The sequence below is a fragment of the Halichoerus grypus genome, chromosome 15, assembly GCF_964656455.1.
Source record: "Halichoerus grypus chromosome 15, mHalGry1.hap1.1, whole genome shotgun sequence".
NCBI lineage: Eukaryota > Metazoa > Chordata > Mammalia > Carnivora > Phocidae > Halichoerus > Halichoerus grypus.
The window spans coordinates 50317053-50341241 of NC_135726.1; the positions used below are offsets into that span (position 1 = coordinate 50317053).

Genomic DNA, 24189 nt, shown 5'->3' on the forward strand with positions numbered 1-24189 from the left:
AGGACCCTGGGATCATGACCTGAGCCGAAGGCAGACGCTTAACGACTGAGCCACCCAGGCACCCCCTAAATCAATTCTAAGACATGGCCAGTTTACAAACCCAGAATCCTTTGGGTGAAGGAGAGGCCAGGTCCTCTTGAGGACGGAACCTTCCATACTGCAAAAATGTGGGCTGTTAATCTTTTCTCCAGAGTTCCCCAAAGGGACCCATGGCTATTGTACCTGTGTGACTATGCACTGAGAGGAAATAATCAAACTTTTTTTTTTTTTTTTTGCAGTGACTGAATCCTTGCTGCTCTCAATTGGCACATTGATGATATTGTGCTGATTGGATCTGGTGAGCAAAAGGTAGGAACTACCTTACATGTACTGACTTGCATATCAGAAGGTGGGAATAAATCCCAGAAATATTCAGGGGTCTTGCACCTCAAGTAAAATTTCCAGGCATTCAGTGTTGTATGTTGAGCTGTCCTTCTAGGTGAAGAATGTGTTGGGGTGCCTGGGTGGCTCAGTCGGTTGAGCGTCTGCCTTCTGCTCAGGTCATGATCTCGGGGTCCTGGGACCGAGCCCCGCATCGGGATCCCTGCTCAGCGGGGAGTCTGCTTCTCCCTCTCCCTCTACTTCTCTCTCTCTCTGTCAAATAAATAAAGTCTTAAAAAAAAAAAAAAAGAATGTGTTGTATCTTCCCACAAAAATGAGTTACAATATCTAGTCAGCCTCTTTGGATTTTAGAGGTAATATAGTCCTAATCAGGGTGTGCCACTTTGCCTTTTATGAATGCCCTGAAAACTTTTTGACTGGGCCCAGAACAAGAGAAGCTTCTGCAATAGGTCTCGGCAGCCATGTAAGCTGCTCTGCCACTTTCTATTTTCCCTATCATCCTGAAGTAATTGGCTTCATGGTATGGCGAAATGACACTTGAAGCCTCAGTTATACGGCCAATTAGGTGGCAGTAACCTGCGGGGCTGCATACCGTCCTCCCAGATGCTGTAAATGCTCTAAATCAATGTCCATTATGTAATATTGTTTCATCAGATGTCAGGGGCTGTTTTTCATTCTCAATTCACTCAATGCAACATCATACAGCCATCATGTGGGACGAGTTAGATTTTCAGTGACTGATACTAGAAAATGTTCAGCTTATACCGAGTTTAGAAAAATGGATAGAGAACATGAGACTTCATTTTTAAAAATCAAATATGTATGTTGATAGGTATATGTAAGTTTATGTAGAGACAAACTTTTTTTTTTTTTAAAGATTTTATTTATTTGAGAGAGAGAGAATGAGAGACAGAGAGCATGAGAGGGGGGAGGGTCAGAGGGAGAAGCAGACTCCCTGCTGAGCAGGGAGCCCGATGCGGGACTCGATCCAGGGACTCCAGGATCATGACCTGAGCCCACGGCAGTCACTTAACCAACTGAGCCACCCAGGCGCCCGAGACAAACTTTTATTTGGGACATTTTTTATCTTCAGGGGGAAAGATTCTAGGCGCATTTTTTTCTTATTTACTTCATACTATTTTTAGTTTTCAGTAACATACCTGTTTAATAATTATAATAAAGAATTTTAACCAGAAAATATAAAGGAAAAAAACTCTTAATACTAGAACGTGCTCCCTCACCTACAGAATCCTCCTCAGTGCTTTGGCATTAAATCATAGGCTTTGGGAATCAGAGTAACTCCGATGTCAAGCTCTGCAGCAGTCCTGCTTGCTTTGAGATAGTGGACAATTTTGTAACGTCACTGAAACTTGACGTTTTCACCTCCGAAGCAGGGATAATTTTAATGAAAAGTTTAAGCGAGGGAAGAGCGATTTTCCATGAGGACAAGCTTCCACTTTGGCCCTTTTAAGTTGTTTTTCCTACTAAACTTGTGGTCCATCAGGGTCTGGAGTAGGGGCGGGTAACTTCCCCGCTCCTCACCGCCCCTCCCAAATCATTCTACACCACCCATTCTTTACACTCTGTTTTAGCCTCATATCGTCAGATTATGACTAAACATCATCCTCCTTTCAATCATCTAGTGTCGCCTAAGCGATCATTTCCCGTTAATTTCCTGAAGATTTTATCTCCTCACCCGTTGCCTTTCCAACAATACTCCTGTCACAATTGGGAGGCATTTCGAATTCAGGAAGTTGTATCCATGGAATAATTTCGCTGAGGACTCAGGCAGAGGTAACGCAGACTCTTAATGCAGAAACCCGTATGACCACCCAAGAAGTCGGGACTATGTGATTCCTTCCATTCTGGCATTTGGGGAAGTATAGCCAAGGAGCTCCCAGTAGCCGCAACACTTGTTCTGGAGGGTGAGACTAAGAATGTTTTGCCTTCAGCCTTCTGGGAGGTGTAGTCCAGACGCTCTGTGTGGTGGCGAGCACTTCCGCTCCGGAAGGTAGAGCTGATGCATTCTGGGAGGTGCAGTCCAGACGCTCTGTGTGGTGGCGTGCACTTCCGCTCAGGGAGGTAGGTCTGGTGCATTCTGGGAGGTGCAGTCCAGACGCTCTGTGTGGTGGCGTGCACTTCCGCTCCGGAAGGTAGAGCTGATGCATTCTGGGAGGTGCAGTCCAGACGCTCTGTGTGGTAGCGTGCACTTCCGCTCAGGAAGGCGGTTCTGGTGCTTTCTGGGAAGTGTAGTCCAGGAGCCCCACGGTCTCGCGGGCACTTCCGCTGGGGGAGTGTGAGGTTGCTACTGAATTTTCTTTGGGAGAGGTGCGTCAGTTCCGCCTCTCCCGGCGCTTCAAACTTCCTGGATCTGTGCTTGGAACCTGCAGCGACCGGGCGATTTAGGGGGAAAGAAGCCTGGGTAGAGTACGCAGGTAAGGAGCTGGAGGGCAGTGGTGTGCATCTCAGGGGGAGTCTGTGCGTTCAGGGTGGTTTGCGAGTCCTGGGGTGGGGGTGGGGTCACCTATGGCCTGGTTTGAGAGTTTCTGCGTGTCTCAGCTCGCCCAGTGTCTGCCTCCCTACACCCACGGGTGCTTCTGCTTCCTGGTGTTGGGGAATTGAAAGAGGTGGTGAAAGCTGCCTCCATTTTGACCGCAAACTTTCTCGTTGGCTTCTTTCCAGCTTGTCTCTTGGCTCGGGTGGAAGACCCCCGAGGGCAAAGCATCCGCTGGTGGGAACCCAAACTACCCCCTCATGCAATAAGGACTGCTCTGAGCCAGCAGGGCCCCACCCGTGATTGAGACAGTGATCATTTGCCCTTCACTGCGCACCTGCCATTGCCCCACATTTTCCTTGTATAAACCTGGAATTATTTTCAGTACCCTGAAGACAGTCTTGGAGCTGTTTTTCTGTAGTCTTTATGGTGTTGGCCTCACTGAAATAAATTTCCTTTCTTATTTCACCACCACTCGTTTCTCTGCCTGTGGATTTTGTCAGGGGCAAGAGGCCGAGTGTGGTCTGTTTGGGAATCCCAGAGCCAGGTGCGTGTCAGTTATAGTGATACAAATAAAAATCTCAAAACGGGTTCTGGCACATGGTGAATGGTGACCTTTCTTAGTATTAATTTTCTGAGAAGCAGTCAGGTCCCTGGGTTAGTGTCAGATATCCCACGGCAGAACCTTCTCTCTTGTCTCATTCCTGCACGATGCTGGGTAATCCCAGTCCCCTTATAATCTCTCTTTTAGGAAGGCGAGGGTGTAACAGAACCAACATGAGTTCCCTCCTTGGGAAGTCAGAAACTACCAGGTTGAATCGTTGCACAAAGGAAGCTTATTTGCAGCAAATAAGGAGATCACAGGGAATGGCTTCCAAAGCAGTGACTCCCCGAAAGAGGGTGAATGGGTTCCTTTTGTTTAGGGTTAGGAAGGAATTTTAGATAGGGAAGTCTTGTCATTCTCTGTAGAGGTGGGCATAAGGTTGAGCATGCGGCTTAAGGAAACATGCCTCTACATACATTGTATGTTATGTAAATGAGGCTGAGCCCTCCCTCCCTCCCCCCACCTTGGGCAGAGATTTTAGTATTATAATGAAGCAAATAGGTCATTCCAGAAGTCATTCCATGGTTCTTCTGTGCAAGTATGAGTCGGGTTCCAAAGGTCTGGGTGGTCTGGGCCTGGGGCAGGTCTTGGCAGTTGTCATCACCCAAGGCGTGGTTTCGGGTTTCACTTGCCTGAGTTAAGAGGTAAGCTAGAGGGGTCGTTTGATCCCAGGGTCCTGGGATCAAGCCCAGCATCGGGCTCCCTGCTCCACGGGAAGCCTGCTTCTCCCTCTCCCAAGATAAGCTAGAAAGAAGAGCTTAAGGAAAAATGTTAAGACAGAGGTTAATGAGTACAAGCAGGTGGGCCGTAAACATCAGGTCTTGGGCTCTAGTTGTTGACAAGGGTTGCTTCCAGATTGCACGGAGGGGAGGGGAGGTTTTAACTTTTATTGAGAAGGGCGACACAATCATGGCATTTCATAACATTCTTTTCTTTCCCCAGCCTGACTTCTCACAAAGGGCTGCACAGAGGTGGAAGGAGTGACGCCTTGGCTACTGACAGCAAGGTTCTACGTGAGTAGGATTTGGCATTTTTCTTTTATAACAGTGTTCACATCAGTCGGATAATGTATAGGATGTGTAATCGGGCATGAGCATTAATAATAATGAATCATCAATTGCCGACCTCACCAATGACGGTTTTATACAAATAAATACATTGTGCCACACCATAGCTCTGTGAAGAAATTCTGCTTTCTTTTTCTATTCTATAAAATGAGATTGAGACCCATGGAGCATAAATGATTTGCCCATAGTCCCCACCTAGTAAAGAGGCTGAGCTGGGGTTGGGATGAAAGCAGTCTGAGTCCAGAACTCGAGTTCCTAATCTCTTGGATATGTTCTCCTTAAGCCATAGGAACTAGCAGGAATCAGACCCCGGGTAGTTAGCACTTCATTCTGGAGGACCTGAAAAGCAAGGCTAATGGGCTTCGACTTTTCTGAGTTTTTTCAAACATTGTCAACTATTTTGTTTCACTTATTACTAGTAATATGTTTTATTCTTATAGAACCATGATGGAAAATTCAGAAAATGCAGAAATATGAGGGGAAAAAATTTTTAAATTATCCATTAATCCCCAATATAAAGATAGCAACTGTGAAGCTTTTAATGCATTTCTGTTTGGTGGTTCTTTGTGTATATTTGTATGTTTGTTTATAAATATTTTACAAAATTATCATATATTTTTTTGTGTCTGTCCCCTGGTGTATTTTAACTATGGAAAACTTTTTTTTTAAATTTGTTTTTATTATGTTAATCCCCATACATTACATCATTAGTTTTAGATGTAGTGTTCATGATTCATTGTTTGTGCATAACACCCAGTGCTCCATGCAGAACGTGCCCTCTTTAATACCCATCACCAGGCTAACCCGTCCCCCCACCCCCCTCCCCTCTAGAACCCTCAGTTTGTTTTTCAGAGTCCATCGTCTCTCATGGTTCGTCTACCCCTCCGATTTCCCCCCTTCATTCTTCCCCTCCTGCTATCTTCTTCTTTTTTTTTTTCCTTAACATATATTGCATTATTTGTTTCAGAGGTACAGATCTGAGATTCAACAGTCTTGCACAATTCACAGCGCTTACCAGAGCACATACCCTCCCCAGTGTCCATCACCCCATCCCTCCCACCCCACCCCCCACTCCAGCAACCTTCAGTTTGTTTCCTGAGATTAAGAATTCCTCATATCAGTGAGGTCATATGATACATGTCTTTCTCTGTTTAACTTATTTCGCTCAGCATAATACCCTCCAGTTCCATCCACGTCATTGCAAATGGCAAGATCTCATTCCTTTTGATGGCTGCATAATATTCCATTGTATATATACCACATCTTCTTTATCCATTCATCTGTCGATGGACATCTTGGCTCTTTCCACAGTTTGGCTATTGTGGACATTGCTGGTATAAACATCGGGGTGCACGTAGCCTTTCTGATCCCTACTTTTGTATCTTTGGGGTAAATACCCAGTAGTGCAATTGCTGGATCGTATGGTAGCTCTATTTTCAACTTTTTGAGGAACCTCCATACTGTTTTCCAGAGTGGCTGCACCAGCTTGCATTCCCACCAACAGTGTAGGAGGGTTCCCCTTTCTCCACATCCCTGCCAACATCTGTCACTTCCTGACTTGTTAATTTTAGCCATTCTGACTGGTGTGAGGTGGTATCTCATTGAAGTTTTGATTTGGATTTCCCTGATGCCGAGCGATACTGAGCATTTTTGGAAAATTTTTTTTTAAGATTTTATTTTATTCTTCATTTTTTATTATAATTTATTTTTATTTTTTTATTTTTTATTATGTTCAGTTAGCCAGCGTACAGTACATCATAAGTTTTTGTTGTAGTGTTCAACAATTCATGAGTTGCATATAACCCCCAGTGCTCATCCGAACATGTGCCCTCCTTAATACCCATCACCCAGTTACCCCATCCCCCCACCCTCTTCATTTTTAAAAAAAGATTTATTTATTTATTGGGGGGATAGAGAGAGAGCGCATGAGAGCGCACATGCTCATGCAGGGGATGGGGCAGAGGGAGAAGGAGAGAATCTTAAGCAGACTCCCTGCTGAGCGTGGAGCCCGATGCAGGGCTTGATCCCAGGACCCTGAGATCATGACCTGAGCCTAAATCAAGAGTCTGTCACTTAACTGACTGAGCCACCCAGGCACCCCTTAAGATTTTATCTTTAAGTAATCTCTACCCAATGTGGGGCTCAAACTTAAAACCCCAAGATGAAGAGTTGCATGCTCCACTGACTGAGCCAGCCAGGTACCCCATAACTATGGAAACTTTTAAACACTGCCAAGAAAGAATAAACTAATGAGCTTCCATAAAATTTCCTGATCATCTTTATTATTCCCATTATTACTGTTATGATGGTTTCCTGATATTTTAAGACTTTATTTATTTATTTTTTATTTATATTTTAATTTTAATTTTTTAAGATTTTATTTATTTATTTGACAGAGAAAGACACAGCGAGAGAGGGAACACAAGCAGGGGGAGTAGGAGAGGGGAAAGCAGGCTTCCCGCGGAGCAGGGAGCCCGATGCGGGGCTCGATCCCAGGACCCTGGGATCATGACCTGAGCCGAAGGCAGACGCTTAACGACTGAGCCACCCAGGTGCCCCAAGACTTCATTTTTATATAATTAAAAATTCTTCCATTGAAAAGTTGCAAAAATAGTATAAGGAATTCTCATATAATCTTTACCCAAATTCCCCAATTGTTTACATTTTGCCTGTTTTATGGCTCCGTCAGTCACATAACACCAGGAATATACCTGTAATTCAATGACAGCTTATTTTAGCTTTCTGAAGGAAGGAAGTCCCACATACGGGTATCAGGAGGTATCTTGGGAAGAGGGATTTAGGAGAGGCTGATTATAGAAATTTAGCAGCAGTTAGTTGGTAATGTTAGATATTATACTACATAATAGTGTCTATTAGTTATCTATTAGATGTTAGATATCCAGTAAGTTATTACTAATAGTAGTTAATAGTGTTATCTGTTAGGTAATGCTGGAAAACATTATATAACATGCTGTTATGTAATCCACAGTCTTGTAGTTAATTTTGTTCTGTTTTTCATTTAAAGGCCTTATAACCACTCTCCCCTCCCCCATCCGAGTTCAAAGTCCCAATTTTATGCTTTGCCTTAAGCTGTATATTTGTTTATAAACATTTTACAAAAACTTTATCACACTTGATGTTCCTTAACATGGATTGCATTCCATATCCTTTGTCTTTTTCATTGATGCTTTTCTTTTTTAACTCTTTATTTTTCCATGTAAGCTCTATGCCCAGTGTGGGGCCTTGAACTTGTGACCCCAAGATCAAGAGTCGCATGCTGTACTGACTGAGCCAGGTGCCCCTGTTCCTGAAGCAATATTTGTTTATTTATTATTTTTTTGATTTTGTTTATTTAGAGAGAGGGAGAATGCAAGTGGGGGAAGGGGCAGAGGAAGAGGGAGAGAGAGAATCTCAAGCTGACTCTGTGCTCAGTGTGGAGCCCGAGAAGGGCTCAGTCCCATGACCCTGAGATCATGACCTGAGCCGAAATCAGCAGTCGGACACCCAGTCGACTCACCCACCCAGGAGCCGGTTCTTGATGCTTTTTAAAGAGTATAGAGGGAAGTCATTTTGGAGAAAGTTCTTCATTTGGGGTTTATCTGATGTATACATGTTTAGGTTTTTTTTAAATTTTTTTTATTTTAAAGATTTTTATTTATTTATTTGACAGAGAGAGACACAGCGAGAGAGGGAACACAAGCAGGGGGAGTGGGAGAGGGAGAAGCAGGCTTCTGGCTGAGCAGGGAGCCCGATGTGGGGCTGGATCCCAGGACCCTGGGACCATGACCTGAGCCGAAGGCAGACGCTTAACGACTGAGCCACCCAGGCGCCCCTGTTTAGGTTTTGTTCTGTGTCGTTGGCAGGGATTCCGCAGAAGCACTGAGGCATCCTTGTCATTGCAACGTAACAGTAGACGAAGGATGTTGGTTTGTCTATGTTTTGGTGAACTCACCTTTGTTGACTAGCTAAGGTGATTTCTATTAGGTTTCTCCATTGTAAAGTTACTATTTTTTTTTTCATCAGAATTAATAAAGTCTTCTTATGGGAAGATACACTTGTTAGTGGGCATTCTTAAAGATTTATTTATTTATTTGAGAGAGAGGATTTTTTTTTTATTTATTTATTTGAGAGAGAGAGAGAGTGAGTTGGGGTGGGGAAGAGGGAGAGGGAGAAGCAGACTCCCCGCAGAGCAGGGAGCCCAATGTGGGGCTTGATCCCAGGACCCTGGGATCATGACCTGAGCCGAAGGCAGGCACTTAACCGACTGAGCCACCCAGGTGCACCCCATGAAATCAATGATTTTTAGTAACTTTGCTGAGTGGTGCAGCGATTGCTATAATTCAGTTTAGACCATTTTTGTTTCCCCAGTTGGATTCCTCATGCCTATTTTCAGTTAACGCCCCATTTTCTCCCCTAATACCCCAGCAACCACTAACCTGCTTTCTGTCTCCATCGATTTCCCTCTTCTGGACATTTCATAGAAAAAGAATCCTGCAGTATCTGATCTTTTGTGACTGGTATCTTTCACTTTCAGCAGTGTTTACAAGGTTCATCCATGCGGTAGCGTGATCAGTACTCCTTCCTTTTAATTGGCCAATAATATCCCATTGTATGGATTTGCCACAATTTGTTCATTCCTGCATAGGTCATAGGTCGACATCTTGGTGGTTTCCAGTACGAGGGTTATTAACGAATAACGGTGCTGTGAATATTCGTGTACGGATCATGTACGGATTCACAGTCATCGTCCCTATAGGTGAGCAGCAGCCCGGGCTACCTTTAAAGCCTTTTTTTCTGCCTTCCTAGGCACCCCGCCAGGTGCAGCTCCACCTTCCTCTTACCTGTGCAACTCAGGACTCTACACACGCCCGGAAGTAGGAGGACACAGGACCATGTTCAAGGTGAGGAGGGCTTGCCTTTCTCACTTTCCAGATTCCATCTCATTCCTCAGGTCGTCACACATTTTTCTGGGGACGACTCAAGCAGAGCAACAGGCATTTGAGGACCTATTTTGCATCAGGGTCTTACTTTGTCCCCTTTGAATTTACTTTGCACATATTTTTGGTTTTTGTTTTACTATTATTTATCTTACGGAGTAAAAAGACTAGAAATGAGCAGTTCTCCCACTTCGTTACTTCCTAACTGACAAATGAGCTGTTTTGATTTTCTCCTACTCTTATTCTTGTGGGCATGCATAACTGAATTTGTATTCATAATATACACCTAATTTTAAATTCTGATTTTTTTTTTTTCCCTTTAATGTTAAATAATGTTCATTTTTTACGGTTGCATCCCATTCCCATTGAATCGATGTATCTTTCTATCTTTAACTCCTTCCCATTCATAGACGTGCCCATGGTTTAGGGATTTTATTGTCTCAAGCAGCACTTTGGTGACCACTTTCTGACATAAAACCTTGTCCCCCCACATCAGCTCTGAAAACAGTCTGCTGGCTTTTTGTCCTCACATTTGATATGTGCCAGGTAGGCTGTTTTTTAGGTGGAATATCTAACTGCAGGCAGAGCAGAGCAGGCTGGAAGTGCTGCTTCATAGATCTTGCTGGAGGCTTGCGCTCAGGGAGAGCTGGATTCCGTCTTCCCCGTTCCTCGGTCCTAGTATCGGCCAGTGACTTGCATTCTGTGCCTTGGCTCCTCAGAGCAGCTGAGGGAGGAGGTGTCGGCCTATCTTCATCTTAAACATGTGAATATGAGAGACCCGCTCAGATTCACACAAGAAACCAAGGGCAGGAATGTGAGGCATTCTGCTCGAGTGAAAGAGATAGACAGGAAGACAGAGTTCATTTCGGGCCCTGGGCCCTGTGGCGTTTGTGTCTGGAGCGCTCTTCTTCTTTTTTAAGATTTTATTTATTTGGCAGAGAGAGCAAGCACAAGCAGGGGGAGCAGCAGAAGCAGAGGGAGAAGTAGGCTCCCCGCTGAGCAGGGGGCCCAATGCGGGGCTCAATCCCGGGACTCCGGGATCATGACCTGAGCCGAAGGCAGAGGCTTAACCAACTGAGCCACCCAGGTGCCCCTGAAAAGGTAGTTCTGTTAATTTACAATCAAATAAGTGGGAATACTAATACAACTTGTTCTTCCAAATCAGATTGCCAAAACCATAGAAAAACATATAACCTGCTCTTGGCCATTGTATGGAGAACCCAGGTTGTCGTATTCCCTTGAAAGATTAGGGAAGTAGGAAAAAGATTGGGAAGAAAATCTATCATCATTTGATCATAATTTTAAATGTGCCCATTTTTGACCTTTTAATCTTCTCTAGCAATTATTTTCAAGTCATCAGGCAGGGCAACAAGATCTACGTAAAATGATGTACTTTGCAGGATGGGTTATAATGAGAAAAATATGTAAAATTAAATATCATTTGTTCAGAACAGGTAAAGATAGAGGATCTGTTCTCTGGGATAACACAGAGCCACAAAATGTGATGGAAAAGGTACTGATGTTGGCAACATGAAGAAATAATACGATTGGGATCAGATGTTTGTTAAGCACCGACTCTGCCATGTCCTGTTCCAAAGGCTGTAGGTGTTCCCTCGTCTAATCCTTGAAGGAACTTCAGTGTGTGGCATTGGCAGGGTAGGAGGAGAAGGGCCTGGAAGCCTGCCAATGGACTTGAGTCCCTCAAACTCTGAAACCACTTCCCACCACCCTTTCCACCTCCTCAATGCTGCCCCGCTCCCAGCGGCCACCCGGTGCAAGATTGAGGTTGCCTGTGCTTGTTGTAGGAGACGGTGACGTTCAGGGACGTGGCCGTGGTCTTCACGGAGGAGGAGCTGGGGCTGCTGGACCCCGCCCAGAGGAAGCTGTACGGAGACGTGATGCTGGAGAACTTCAGGAATCTGATTTCTGTGGGTGAGCATAGGCGCTATATGCCTCAATATCTGCTTCCTGGATTGGCTCTGTGTGCTTGGGTGTTCAAGGCTTCGGGGCTCTTGAAATGGTTACCTGCGTTGATGGTGTACCAGTAGTTTTTTTAAAAAAGTAGAAAATCTCAGTTTGTTATCTCAGTTTGAAAATCTCAGTTAGCTGTAATGAATACATTACAGCAAAAATCTCCCGCCGATTGTGTGATGGACATTGGTTAGAAAGAGGATTCTGTCATGCATATATGTCTGGGTCTTGAAATAGGTCATATTTTTTTAAATGTTTGAAAAACGCTGATTTTGATTAATTGACCGGTATGTGTAGGAATCCAAATACCCATTTGTACCTTTTGTGTGTTCATTTTATTTTTAAATTTTTTTAAAAGATTTTTATTTATTTGAGAGAGAGAGGGCTTGAGAGGGGAGGAGGGGCAGAGGGAGAGGGAGAAGCAGACTCTGCTAAGTGGGGAGCCCGATGGGAGGCTTGATCCCAGGATCCCAGGATCATGACCTGAACCGAAGGCAGACACTTAACCAAGTGAGCCACCCAGGCGCCCTTGTGTGTTCATTTTAAATATGCGACTTTGCATGTTCACAATGCAGCACCCCTTTAGACATGATATATTCCGCTTAGAGAGAGCAAAAAAGCTTTGGATGATGCTAGCAACCGACAGAGAAGAGAGATCAGGTTAAGAACAAAGCAGATGGGAGTCCTTGCTGGTGTTCTTCCATGTGTCTTACTTCTTTCCCCCCCCTTTGCCATCTCACCTGGTCCAAATGGCCAGACCCCATCTTGAATCGTTTCAGCCGTCTTTGTACGGTGCACCCATTTCCACACCTTCCCTTCTATTGTCTGTTCTCCATGTAGCAGCCAGTGTGATCCTTAGGAAGTACAAGTCAGGGCGCCATTCCTCTGCTCAAAACCGTCTACAGCTTATTTTTCTTTGAGTTAAAGCCTCTTTATTTTTTATTTTTTTAAGAGTTTATTTATTTATTTGAGAGAGAAAGAGAGAGTGCAAGCAGCGGGGAGAGGCAGAGGGAGAGGGAGAAACAGACTCCCCTCTGAGCAGGGAGTCGGATGCGGAGCTCGATCCCAGGGCCCTGGGATCATGACCTGAGCCAAAGGCAGACGCTTAACCGACTGAGCCACCCAGGTTTCCGGAGTTAAAACCTCTTCAGGTGGCTTCTAGAGTCCTCCACGGTGTGCTCCTCTCTCCCACATCCCCTCTCCGCTTCCTCTTGCTCCGCCCCCTCCACTCACATCGCGCCCCCCGTGTTTCTCAGCCTGGCCGGGGACGCTGTAGTGCCCACTGCCACTGTAACAGATTGCCACACACTTCACGGCTTAGAACGACACAGGTGGACTGCCGCACAGTTCTCCGGGTCCCAGGTGTGACATGGTTCTTATGGGCTACAGTCAAAGTGTCTGCACAGATGCATTTCTTTTTGGAAATTCTCTAGGAGAGAATCTGTGTCTTTGCTTTTTCAGCTTCTAGAAGTTACCCCAGGTTTTTAAACTTGTGGCCCCTTTCCTCCATCTTCACTGCCAGCAGCCTTGCTTTCCCTGTCTGTTCTTCTGCAGTCACATTGCCTTCCTACGCTCTTCTTCCATCTCGAAGGATCCTTTCCATTGCTTTGAGCCCACCCAGAAAATAGAGGATACCCTTCCATTTTAAGGTCAGCTAATTAGCAGCCTTAATTCCATCTGCAACCTTAATTCCCCTTTGCTGTGTGATGTAACATATTCTGGGCTCCAAAAATCAGGACATGGATTCTTCGGGAGCCAGTTAATCTGCCTACTACCTATCCTCTGCCTCAGAGCCCTTACTCTCTGGCCGACATACTCTTTTACCTGAAATCCTTTGTCCCCTGCCTCCCATCCCTCCTTCCCCTCCCTCCTTCCCCTCCCCACCTCCTTCCTTCCTTCCTTCCTTCCTTCCTTCCTTCCTTCCTTCCTTCTTTCCATCCATCCGTCCATCCATCCTTCCTTCCTTCCTTCTGTCCATTCATCCTTCCTTCTGTCCATCCATCCTTCCTTCCATCCTTCCTGTCTGTGCTAAGTTCCAATATCACAAGAAAGGCCTTTTCTGACCAACTTACATAAAACATCACCTTCCCTTTACTCTTCTTGTTCCTCCTTACGTTGTGCCTCATATGTTTTTGTTTGCTTGGTCATCTCTTCTCTGTCCCCCCTGGAGTGTGATCCCCACAAGTGAGGGATTGTGTCTCTTTTGTTCATTGCTCTGTCCTCAGTGCCTAGAATCATCAGGTATGTGGCAGGTGTCTGGAAATATGTGTTGATTTGGTGAATGTGTCAATGGATGGGGGACCCTTGTGCCTCCACGGGCCAGGGAGATAGCTGTAGGTCATGTGCAAACCAGAGTGAATGAAGGATGTTGCAGGATATTGTTTGTCTTCTGATTAATGCCTATCCAGTTACTTTCTATTTCACTTACTTTCTTGGGGTGCCCTTGGCATGAATGTGTGTTGGTCTGTGCCCTTGACCCGTGTCCCAGAGAAACTTAGAAGCATTGTGGTTGTAACCATACTGAGGAACACCCTTTGCCTGTGGCTTTCCTGGAATCTTCCATTAGGGGGCATTTTCATTTCTGGGAAGAATACTTTGGGACGAGAATTCTGATTCTGATTCTCAGATCCCCCCACAGAGGGAGAAAGATCTGTTTCCTATAGTGTCAGACAGTGTAAACCAGGTTGTAAGCTGCCTTCCTCTTGAAGATTTGCCATCTGCAGCCCACTTGCCTCTTTCAAAGCCCCCACCCATGTTACTGCCCCCTGGTTTCCCCTTCCTTGTGCTTGAGGGGGAAGATTTAAGGTGAGAGTGATAGGAGACACATACGTGAGTGCTGCCTCTGTATCTGGTTCAAAAATACATCGTGCTTTTTATTTTCTACAAATTTAGCCATTAAACAAATGTTAAAGAATATAGATGTCATAAAGTTTTCCCTTGATTTTTAATGAAGATTGGGTGTTTTTCAACTAGTGAACATTCTAACCTAGAGAGAATCAGGAAACTTACTGTCACATCCTCAGAGGTACTCCCTGTTCCCCTCACACAGCTACTCTTTTTTTTTTTTTTTAGATTTATTTATTTGAGAGAGAGAGCATGTGTGCAAGTGGTGGGAGGGGCAGAGGGAGAGAGAGAGAATCCTCAAGCAGACTCCCTGCCAAGCATGGAACCTGATGCGGGGCTCAATCTCACAACCCTAAGATCACGACCTGAGCCGAAACCCAAGAACCGACTGCTAAACTGCCTGAACCACCCAGGCACCCCACACAACTGCTCTTTCTAAGGGTCAGTTTGTTAAATATAACCATGAACTACATTACCTACCAAAAAAGTACATACTCACCTAAGTAATCTTTTTCCAAGATTCTGTTCTTGCAACTTATCTTTCCATTTGAACAATTTGTTTAATTAAGAACTGGGGAACTTCTACAACCAAAGTTTTCAAGGTTTTTTGAGCATGAGCCATGGTAAGAAATGGATCTTTCATTGTAATCAGAACAAACATTTCACGTGTCAGTTCACATCTGTGACTTTCATAGGCATTTTATGTAATGACCCCTGTCCTGTTGGCTATGATGCTTTGATAGTTTCTGTCCTGGTTCTTTAATTTTATTTATTTATTTGACAGAGAGAGAGAGACAGCGAGAGAGGGAACACAAGCAGGGGGAGTGGGAAAGGGAGAAGCAGGCTTCCCGCAGAGCAGGGAGCCCGATGTAGGGCTCGATCCCAGGACCCTGGGATCATGACCCGAGCCGAAGGCAGACGCTTAAGGACTGAGCCACCCAGGCGCCCTGTGGTTCTTTTTTCTGAAAGCTTATTACACGCTTTTAAATATTTCCAGCTCACTGGAGTATTAGATCTTTTTAATTTGAAAAATTGTTGTGATGGGCTATTTTATCCACACATTTGTATATGCACTGTTTTTCTACACTCTTATCAGATAGACAGTCCTAAAGCTTCAGAAGGAACCAGTGATAGTCCCTCCTTTCTTTTCATCCCAGGGATTCTTGCCACCTTTGATTTTCTTTTTTATTTTTTTTACTTGAGAGAGAGCAGAGAGAGGGAGAAGCTGACTCCCGCTGAGCAGAGAGCCCGACGTGGGGCCAATCCCAGGACCCTGAGATCATGACCTGAGCCGAAAGGAGATGCCAAGCCGACTGAGCCACCCAGGCGCCCCCACCTTTGATTTTCTTATTAGCATCCTGCGTCATGTACCTCTGGTTCTTGATGTCCCCTATACAGCTTTTCAGCTTCCCAGCAAAACTACAGTGTTCTATCCCTTTTCTATTTCAAATAACTTACTTTGGAAAAGATGTTTTCCTTCTAGGACTTGGCTTGAACTCTCACCAAAATAGTCAAACTGGGATTCATTTATTCATTCCACATGTATTTGTTGACTATGCACCATGTTCCGGACATGATTCTGGACATTGGTTATAAAGTAGGAAAGTGTAAAATGTGTTCAGCCTACAAGGTGTAACATGTTTCCCTCCTTGATGCTGCATCATGGTGGGAAAGACACAGTGAACCACAGATGACTTATCGTGTTACATAGTGCAAGGTGCTGCGTGGAACTAAAAAAGGAGGGATGGGAGTCACCGGAGGTGAATGGGGTGAGGGCAGGATTGATTATTTTACACTGGGCGGTAAAAGGGCTCGTTGCTGGGCTCACTTTGAGCAGAGACCTAAAAATCATTAGGAACCATCCATGCATCTGTCTGGGAGGAGTTCCTGGCAGGATTGAACTCCCACTCTAGGACTGGCTCTCAGAGTTCATACCGTAACCTTACCTTTTCCTTCTCCCAGGCTCCATTTCTGTTGTTTCCACATTTTTCCTAGAGATCTGAATCTCTGTCAGGTTTTAGAGCCATGTATATTTTCTGTTCAACTTCATTTCCCTTTTGTCCTCATGAAGGAAACTTGCCTGTAGAAACTTAAGTTCCACTCTCTGCTTTATGCCTATTTTAGTTCATGTGCTTTGGGTATTTGCTCCCAAACCCGCAAGTCATTCTGGACATTCAAGATACCTCAACACTGAAGTAACTTTCCGATAAAGTGACCCAAGGCTTATATAGTTACATAGAGGCTGTTTACCACATGTCTACTGGATTGAAAGAGGGGGCAGCTTTTAATTGACTATTCATACAGGTAGGGGAGTGAATTTCTCTCTTTTTTAAAGATTTTATTTATTTGACAGAGAGGGGGAGAGAGCTCGAGAGTGCACAAGCAAGGGGAGCAGCAGGGAGAGGGAGAGGGAGAAGCAGGCTTCCTGCTGAGCAGATGCTTAACTGACTGAGCCACCCAGGTGGCCCAGATTTCTCTTTTGTAAACATTTTTTTCAGTAGTGCTTTCAAAGACTATTTTTTTAGAGCAGTTTTAGGTTCATAGCAAAAAAGAGACAGAGATCTCCCATATAAACCTGTCCCCATGTACCCACAGCATCTTACATCAATATCCCCTGCCAGATAAAATTGATGAACCTGTATTGACACGTTGTTATCACTGAGTCTGTACTCTACATTAGGGTTCATTCTTGGTGTTGTACGTTTTATGGACTTGGACAAATGGATAAAGCCATGTACACACTATTATTATATCATATAGAGTAGTTACACTGCCCTAAAAATCCTATTCTCCACCTCTTCATCCCTCCCCTCTAACCCTTGGCAACCACTGATCTTTTTACTCTGTCCATACTTTTGCCTTTTCAAGAATGTTGTAAAGTTGGAATTGTACTTTTCAGTTTGGCTTCTTTCACTTAGTAATATGCATTACATTTTCTCCATATCTTTTCATGCCTTAATAGCTCATTTCTTTTTAGCACCAAATAATATCCCATTGTGTGGATGTACCACAGTTAATATTTATCTGTTCACCTCCTGGAGGACACCTTGGTTCCTTCCAAGTTTTGTCCTTATGAATAAACCTGCTATAAAAATCTGTGTATAGTTTTTTGTGTGGGCTTAAAATTTCAACTCCTGGGATGCCTGGGTGGCTCAGTTGGTTAAGCGTCTCTGCCTTCGGCTCAGGTCATGATCCCAGGGTCCTGGGATCGAGTCCCGCATCGGGCTCCCCACGGGGAGCCTGCTTCTCCCTCTGCCTCTGCATCTCTCTCTCTGTCTCTCATGAATGGATAAATAAAACCTTTAAAAAAAAAATTTTTTTTTTCAACTCCTTTTGGTTAATACCAAATTGTGCAATAGCAGGAAGGTATGGTAAGAGTATGTTTAGTTTTGTAAGAAGCCACCAAACTCGGGGCACTTGGGTGGCTCAGTTGGTTAAGTGTCTGCCTTTGGCTCAGGTTGTGATCTTGGAGTCCTGGGATCGAGCCCTGCGTTGGGCTCCCTGCTCAGCACCGAGTCTGCTTCTCCCTCTGTCCCTCCCCCTGCTGTGTTCACTCTCTCTTTCTCTCTGTCAAATAAATAAAATCTTAAAAAAAGAAAGAAAGAAAGAAACTACCAAACCCTTCAAAAGTGGCTGTATCATTTTGCGTTCCCACCAGCAATGAATGACAGTTCTGGTTGCTCCACATCTTGGCAGCATTTGATGGTGTTGGTGTTCTGGATTTGGCCATTCTAGTATGTGTGTAGGGTATCTCGGTGTTTGGATTTGCATTTCCCTGATTACATAAGATGTGGAGCATCTTTTCATATGCTTATTGGCCCCTTTGTATATTTTCTTCAGTAAGGTGTATATTAAGGTCTTTGGTTCATTTTTAAACCAGGTTCTTTTTTTTCTTATTGTTGAGTTTTAAGAAAAGTACTTCTTAAGCTAATTGAAAAGTTTATTGAGAAAATAATCTCCAAATGTTCAGATAACCTTTGTATAAATATAGAGACTTGGGAATACCAATGAGATAATTTAGAAAACACATTTCTGAACTTAAATTATTAGAAGTGGTCAAAAATTTGTAATAGTAGCCAACTCATTTAATGTCTGTCAAAACAGAAAGATAAGATTAGGTAAACATGTTGTGCAGAATTTCCAGGAATACTTTGAATATATAAATATAAATATAAATATAAATATAAATATAAATATTTCAGGGTATTTGATATTAGGATATATAACATGAACCCAAAATTTGATTATGTTATTGCTTTTCCTGAAGTTCTAGTTGATTCATATTTTATTATATAACATTTCTGTCTCCATAATTTATTAACTACATAATTTGCTATTCAAGATTCTACACTGACTTTCAAATTCAGTGGAAATGGCCATAGGTTAACATTTGAATTATATTATCAATTTTTGAATGAAGTCTTTGGCATTTAACTTGTGCCTCTCTTAGGAGACTTGGTGTGGGGGGTGCGTGGGTGGCTCAGTCAGTTAAATGGTTGCCTTCAGTTCAGGTCATGATCCCAGGGTCCTGGGATTGAGCCCTGCTTAGCAGGGAGCCTGCTTCTCCCTCTGCCTCTGCCCTTCCTCCCCGTTTGTTCTCTCTCTCTCTAATAAATAAATAAAATCTTTAAAAAAAAAAAAGGAGACTTGGTGTATACTTGCATAGCGGATAGGAGCCCACTGGACCCCCTCTTGGATTCCATACACATGTAAACCAGAGAATAAGATACACAGTGGAAAATATTCTCTGGATTCATTCAAGTCTCATGATGTTTTCTAAATGTGAAACCTTGAGAACATTGAAAAAAGTCTTCAGTTGTCCACATCTCTGCATTCTGTCTTTACAGGAGGAAAGATCCAAAGTAAGATGAAGACTGTTATAGAAGCAGAACCACCTGAAGAGCTTTCCTGCTGGCGGATCTGGCAACAGATTGCAAGTGACTTAAACAGGTGTCAGGGCTCCATGATAAAGAGTTCTCAGCTCCCCAAACAAGGTGATTCACCCGGACAGGTTGGAGCAGGACAGTCTGCAACTCACACCCGCCAGAAACCTAATCAGTCTAGTGAATTTAAGAAATATTTCAGTGATGTCTCCAGCCTTGATCTTCATCAACAAACACACTCAGGAGTGAAGTCTCATACATGTCGTGAGTGTGGAAAAAGCTTCTGTTACAGCTCAGCACTTCATATTCATCAGAGAGTTCATCTGGGAGAGAAACGCTACAAGTGTGATGAGTGTGGTAAGGAATTCAGCCAGAGCTCATGTCTGCAAACTCATCTGAAAGTTCACACTGTGGAGAAGCCATTCAAATGTGAGAAGTGTGGGAATGGCTTCTGTCGTAGATCAGCACTTAATGTTCATTATAAATTGCACATGGAAGAGAAACCTTATAATTGTGACCAATGTGGAAGGGCCTTCATTCATGCTTCACATCTTCAGGAACATCAGAGAATCCACACTGGGGAGAAACCCTTCAAATGTGATAAATGTGGTAAGAGTTTCCGACGTAGATCATCACTTAATAGTCATTGTATGGTCCACACGGGAGAAAAACTGTACAAATGTGAGGAGTGCGGGAAGTGTTTCTTTTGTAGCTCAAATCTTCATATCCATCAGAAGGGCCACACACGAGAGAAACCTTATAAATGTGAGGAGTGTGGGAAGGGCTTCATTCAGCCTTCACATTTTCGGGCCCATCAGAGAATCCATACTGGAGAGAAACCGTATGTATGCAAAGTGTGTGGTAAAGGTTTTACTATGAGTTCAAATCTTCAGGCACATCAGAGAGTCCACACAGGAGAGAAACCATACAAATGCGATGAGTGTGGGAAGAACTTCGGTACAAAAACCCGTTATCAAGTTCATCTGGTAGTCCACACGGGAGAGAGACCCTATAAATGTGAGGTATGTGGGAAGGACTTCAGTCAGAGAGCATATCTTCAGTCCCATCTGAAGACCCACAGCATAGAGAAACCTTACAAGTGTGAGGAGTGCGGGCAGGGCTTCAATCAGAGTTCCCGACTTCAGATTCACCAGCTGATCCATACTGGCGAGAAACCACACAAATGTGAAGAGTGTGGGAAGGGATTCAATCGTAGAGCAGATCTCAAAATTCATTGCAGAATCCACACAGGAGAGAAACCATTTAATTGTGAGGAGTGTGGGAAAGTATTCAGGCAGGCCGCAAATCTTCTGGCCCATCAGAGAATCCATAGTGGAGAGAAACCATTCAAATGTGAGGAGTGTGGGAAGAGTTTTGGTCGCAGTTCACACCTTCAAGCCCATCAGAAAGTCCACACGGGAGAAAAGCCGTACAAATGTGAGGAGTGTGGGAAGGGCTTCAAATGGAGCTTGAATCTTGACATGCATCAGAGGGTCCACACAGGAGAGAAACCCTACAAGTGTGGGGAGTGTGGTAAGCACTTCAGTCAGGCCTCAAGTCTGAAGGTTCATCAGAGTGTTCACAGTGAAGAGAAACCATACAAATGTGATGTGTGTGGCAAGGTCTTCCGCCACTCTTCGCAGCTGCAGTCTCATCAGCGGGTTCACACAGGGGAGACACCTTACAAGTGTGAGACGTGTGGTCAGAGCTTCCGTTGGCGATCAAAACTTTCACATCATCGCAAAACTCATGGTGGCAATACATTTTATGAAAGTAAGAAGAGTGGTAAGAACATCAAAGAATCATCAGAAAGAAGTTCTCCAAAATGATGCTTAATAAAACCCTGAATTCTTACCATCATTGAGTCTCATAAGAGAGAAAATACTTGTGTTAGTTTAGTTGGTATTTAAGCAATAATTGAACATATCTCAGTTTTCACAAGATCACACAGTTGAGGAAACTTGTAAGTGGTGTGGTAAGTCTTTGTTCAGAATCACTTAGGAGGTAGTAGTACTTAGGAAAAGAGTTGGGGCTGGCCTTTAACACAAGTATAATGATGGGTATACCAGAATTGATACCCACTAGAATGTAAGCTCCATGAGGGCTGGGACTTTGCTGCTAAATCTATACAGCCCTCAAAGCTGGAGGCATCATAATTCTGGACTTCAAGTTATATTACAAAACTGTAGTAAACAAAATTGTATGGTACTGGCACAAAAACAGACACATAGGTCAATAAAACAGAATAGAAAACCCAGAAATGAACCCATAATTATGTGGCCAATTAATCTACGACAAAGCAGGAAAGAATATCCAATGGGAAAAAGTTTCTTTTCAACAAATGGTGTTGGAAAAAGTGGACAGCCACATGCAAAAGAATGAAATTGGACTACTTTCTTACACCATACACAAAAATAAATTCAAAATGGATGAAAGACCTAAGTGTGAGACCTGAAACCATAAAAGTCCTTGAAGAAAGCACAGGCAGTAATTTCTCTGACATCAGCTGTAGCAACTTTTTTCTAGATCGGTCTCCTGAGGCAAGAGAAACAAAAGCAAAAATAAATTATTGGGACTACATCAAAATAAAAAGCTTCTGTATAGCAAAGGAAACAATCAAAACTAAAAGGCAACCTACTCAGTGGGAGAAGGTATTTGCCAATGACATATTCGATAAGGAGTTAATGTCCAAAATATATAAAGAACTTATAAAACTCAACACTTAAAAAATGAATGATCCAATTAAAAAATAGGCACAAGACATAAATAGACATTTCTCCCAGAAGAAATCCAGGTGGCCAAGAAACACATGAAAAGATGCTCAACATCACTTATTGTCAGGGAAATGCAAATCAAAATTACAATGAGATAGCACCTCATGCCTGTCAGAATGGCTAAAATCAACAAGACAAGAAACAACAGGTTTTGGCAAGATGTGGAGAAAGGGGAACCCTCCTGCACTGTTGATGGGAATGTAAACTGGTGCAGCTACTGTGGAAAACAGTATGGAGGTTCCTCAAAAAGTTAAAAATAGAATACCCTAGGATCTAGCAATTGTACTACTAGGTATTTACCCAAAGAATACAAAAATACTAATACAAAGGGATACATGCACCCTAGTGTTTATAGCAGCATTACTTACAATAGCCAAACCACGGAAATAGCCCAAGTTTCCATCAATTGATGAATGGATAAAGAAGATGTGTATATATACAATGGAATATTATTCAGGCATAGAAAAGAATGAAATCTCGCCATTTGCAACAACATAGGTGGAGCTAGAGATTATTATGCTGAGTAAAATAAGTCAGTCAAAGACAAATACCATATGATTTCACTCATGTGGAATTCAAGAAACAAAACATGAACAAAGGGAGAAAAAGAGAGGCAAACCAAGAAACAGACTCTTAAATATAGAGAACAAACTGATGGTTACCAAAAGGGAGGTGGTTGGGGGGATGGGTTACACAGGTAATGGGGATTAAGGAGTGCACTTGTGATGAGCGCTGGGTGATATATGGGATTGTTGAATCACTATATTGTACATCTGAAACTAATACACTGTATGTTAACTAACTGGAATTTAAATAAAAGTTTTAAAAAAATCTACACAGCCTTAACATTGACTAGCACTTGTAGGTGTGCTTACTATGTGTATGTTAAATAAACATAGGAAAATTGTATCCAGAGGAGGAAACCTGCAAAATAAAATTCATTCAGGGAAATGGACATTTGTTGAAATGTAGAAAATCACCTGATATTACAATCCACACATTAATGTTATTACTGTGCTACAATTGGTTCCTCTCCTCCCACAGCCTCTGCTCTCAAGTTGGGTTCTTATCTGGGCCCCTGTCCAGTTTTCCAAGGATTGTATATGGTGTACATTGAACTATCTTTGGTAATTTTTCTGATAGTATAGACTGAAAAAGTCTTCTTTTTAGCAAGGACTTAACTGCATTTCACACAACTAATCTTTTTTATCTATCAATGTTAAGGCAGGAATTTACTATAACACTTTGAAAGTGTCACCAGTAGTTACCAATAACAATTTTCTTAATCAACCTTGAATTGGTGATTTCTAATTGCATTTCCATCCCAACTCAAAATGTTTGCCTTCTAATTACTGTAGTATTTCTTTTATCAGAACTTCTCACATAGGGTCTATACTTTATTCCCCACACCCATGAAAGGAATATGCCCCAAATTTGTGAGAATTTGATAATTTTATCAGATGTATTTCTGAGGCGAGATTTATATTTATATGCTTTTCCCTATTGGCAGCACTGAAGCATGGTTCTGGGAAAGGAGTATATGTCAGTATAGATTGTACATCTCTTTGATCTGGGAATCATATATTTGGAAGTTAAGATTATGAGATTAAAATACTAAAAAGATGAGCACCATATTGATGATGTCACTGAGTTTTTATAAATGGGATAAGTGCACATATGTAGGAATTTGAGTTTTGGTATATTCCTATATTGAAGCCATTAAGATTATGGCAGATATCTGTAATGAGAGAAATAACATAGTATGGGCTTTGAAAAATCAGATTGTAGCCTTCATAGCATAATCAAACATAGATCTTTCTGTGTTTCTGTGTGCATGCATGTGTATATGTGTACATGTATAAGATAATGTATAAAGGGATGCTCTTCCATAGTGGTTTTCCTTGGCAAGGAGCATTTTGTGGTCTTTTCCCATTTTTAAATTCCTCTCTCCTCCACCCCTGATACTTTTCCATTTAAGTTATGTTTTAGTTTTTCATTGAATATGGAATATTACCAAAGCAGTAAATTACTGTAATAGAATTTATGAAAGTACCAAATAATTATCCCTTGACATTAAGCCATTATGAGTGTTCTATATTGTCATATGGCATATAAGATCAAAATTAAGGAATGGGTTCTGGAAGCCAATTTCAAAGCCAAGAACTTCTCTGATTGCTTTACATACACAAATAACTTGATGAGTTTTAACAACTGTATCTTTGTAATTAATGCAT

General features: G+C 42.8%; 2 protein-coding genes across 6 annotated transcripts in view; both read left to right on the forward strand.

The window, feature by feature from the left end:
* The first annotated feature begins 2797 nt into the window (after positions 1-2797).
* LOC118536642 (uncharacterized) lies at positions 2798-22790 on the forward strand. Of its 5 annotated transcripts, none has more exons than XM_078062600.1 (4): positions 2798-2816; positions 4422-4492; positions 11289-11415; positions 19146-22790. In XM_078062600.1, the coding sequence occupies exons 3-4, from the start codon at positions 11382-11384 to the stop codon at positions 21008-21010; spliced, it is 1899 nt and encodes a 632-aa protein (XP_077918726.1). In that variant the 5' UTR covers positions 2798-2816; positions 4422-4492; positions 11289-11381; the 3' UTR covers positions 21011-22790. The 5 variants fall into 5 exon arrangements, with proteins under 5 accessions (XP_077918726.1, XP_077918727.1, XP_077918728.1 ...); XM_078062601.1 differs by having other exon boundaries at positions 11289-11411; XM_078062599.1 differs by lacking the exons at positions 2798-2816; positions 4422-4492 and adding an exon at positions 9359-9447.
* Positions 4453-24189, forward strand: part of ZNF227 (zinc finger protein 227) — a 72272-nt gene continuing 52535 nt past the window's right edge. The window contains exons 1-2 of the mRNA XM_078062584.1: positions 4453-4492; positions 9353-9447. Coding sequence (XP_077918710.1) covers positions 9439-9447 — 9 coding nt within the window. The 5' untranslated portion in view covers positions 4453-4492; positions 9353-9438. The remainder of the gene's footprint in view (positions 4493-9352; positions 9448-24189) is intronic.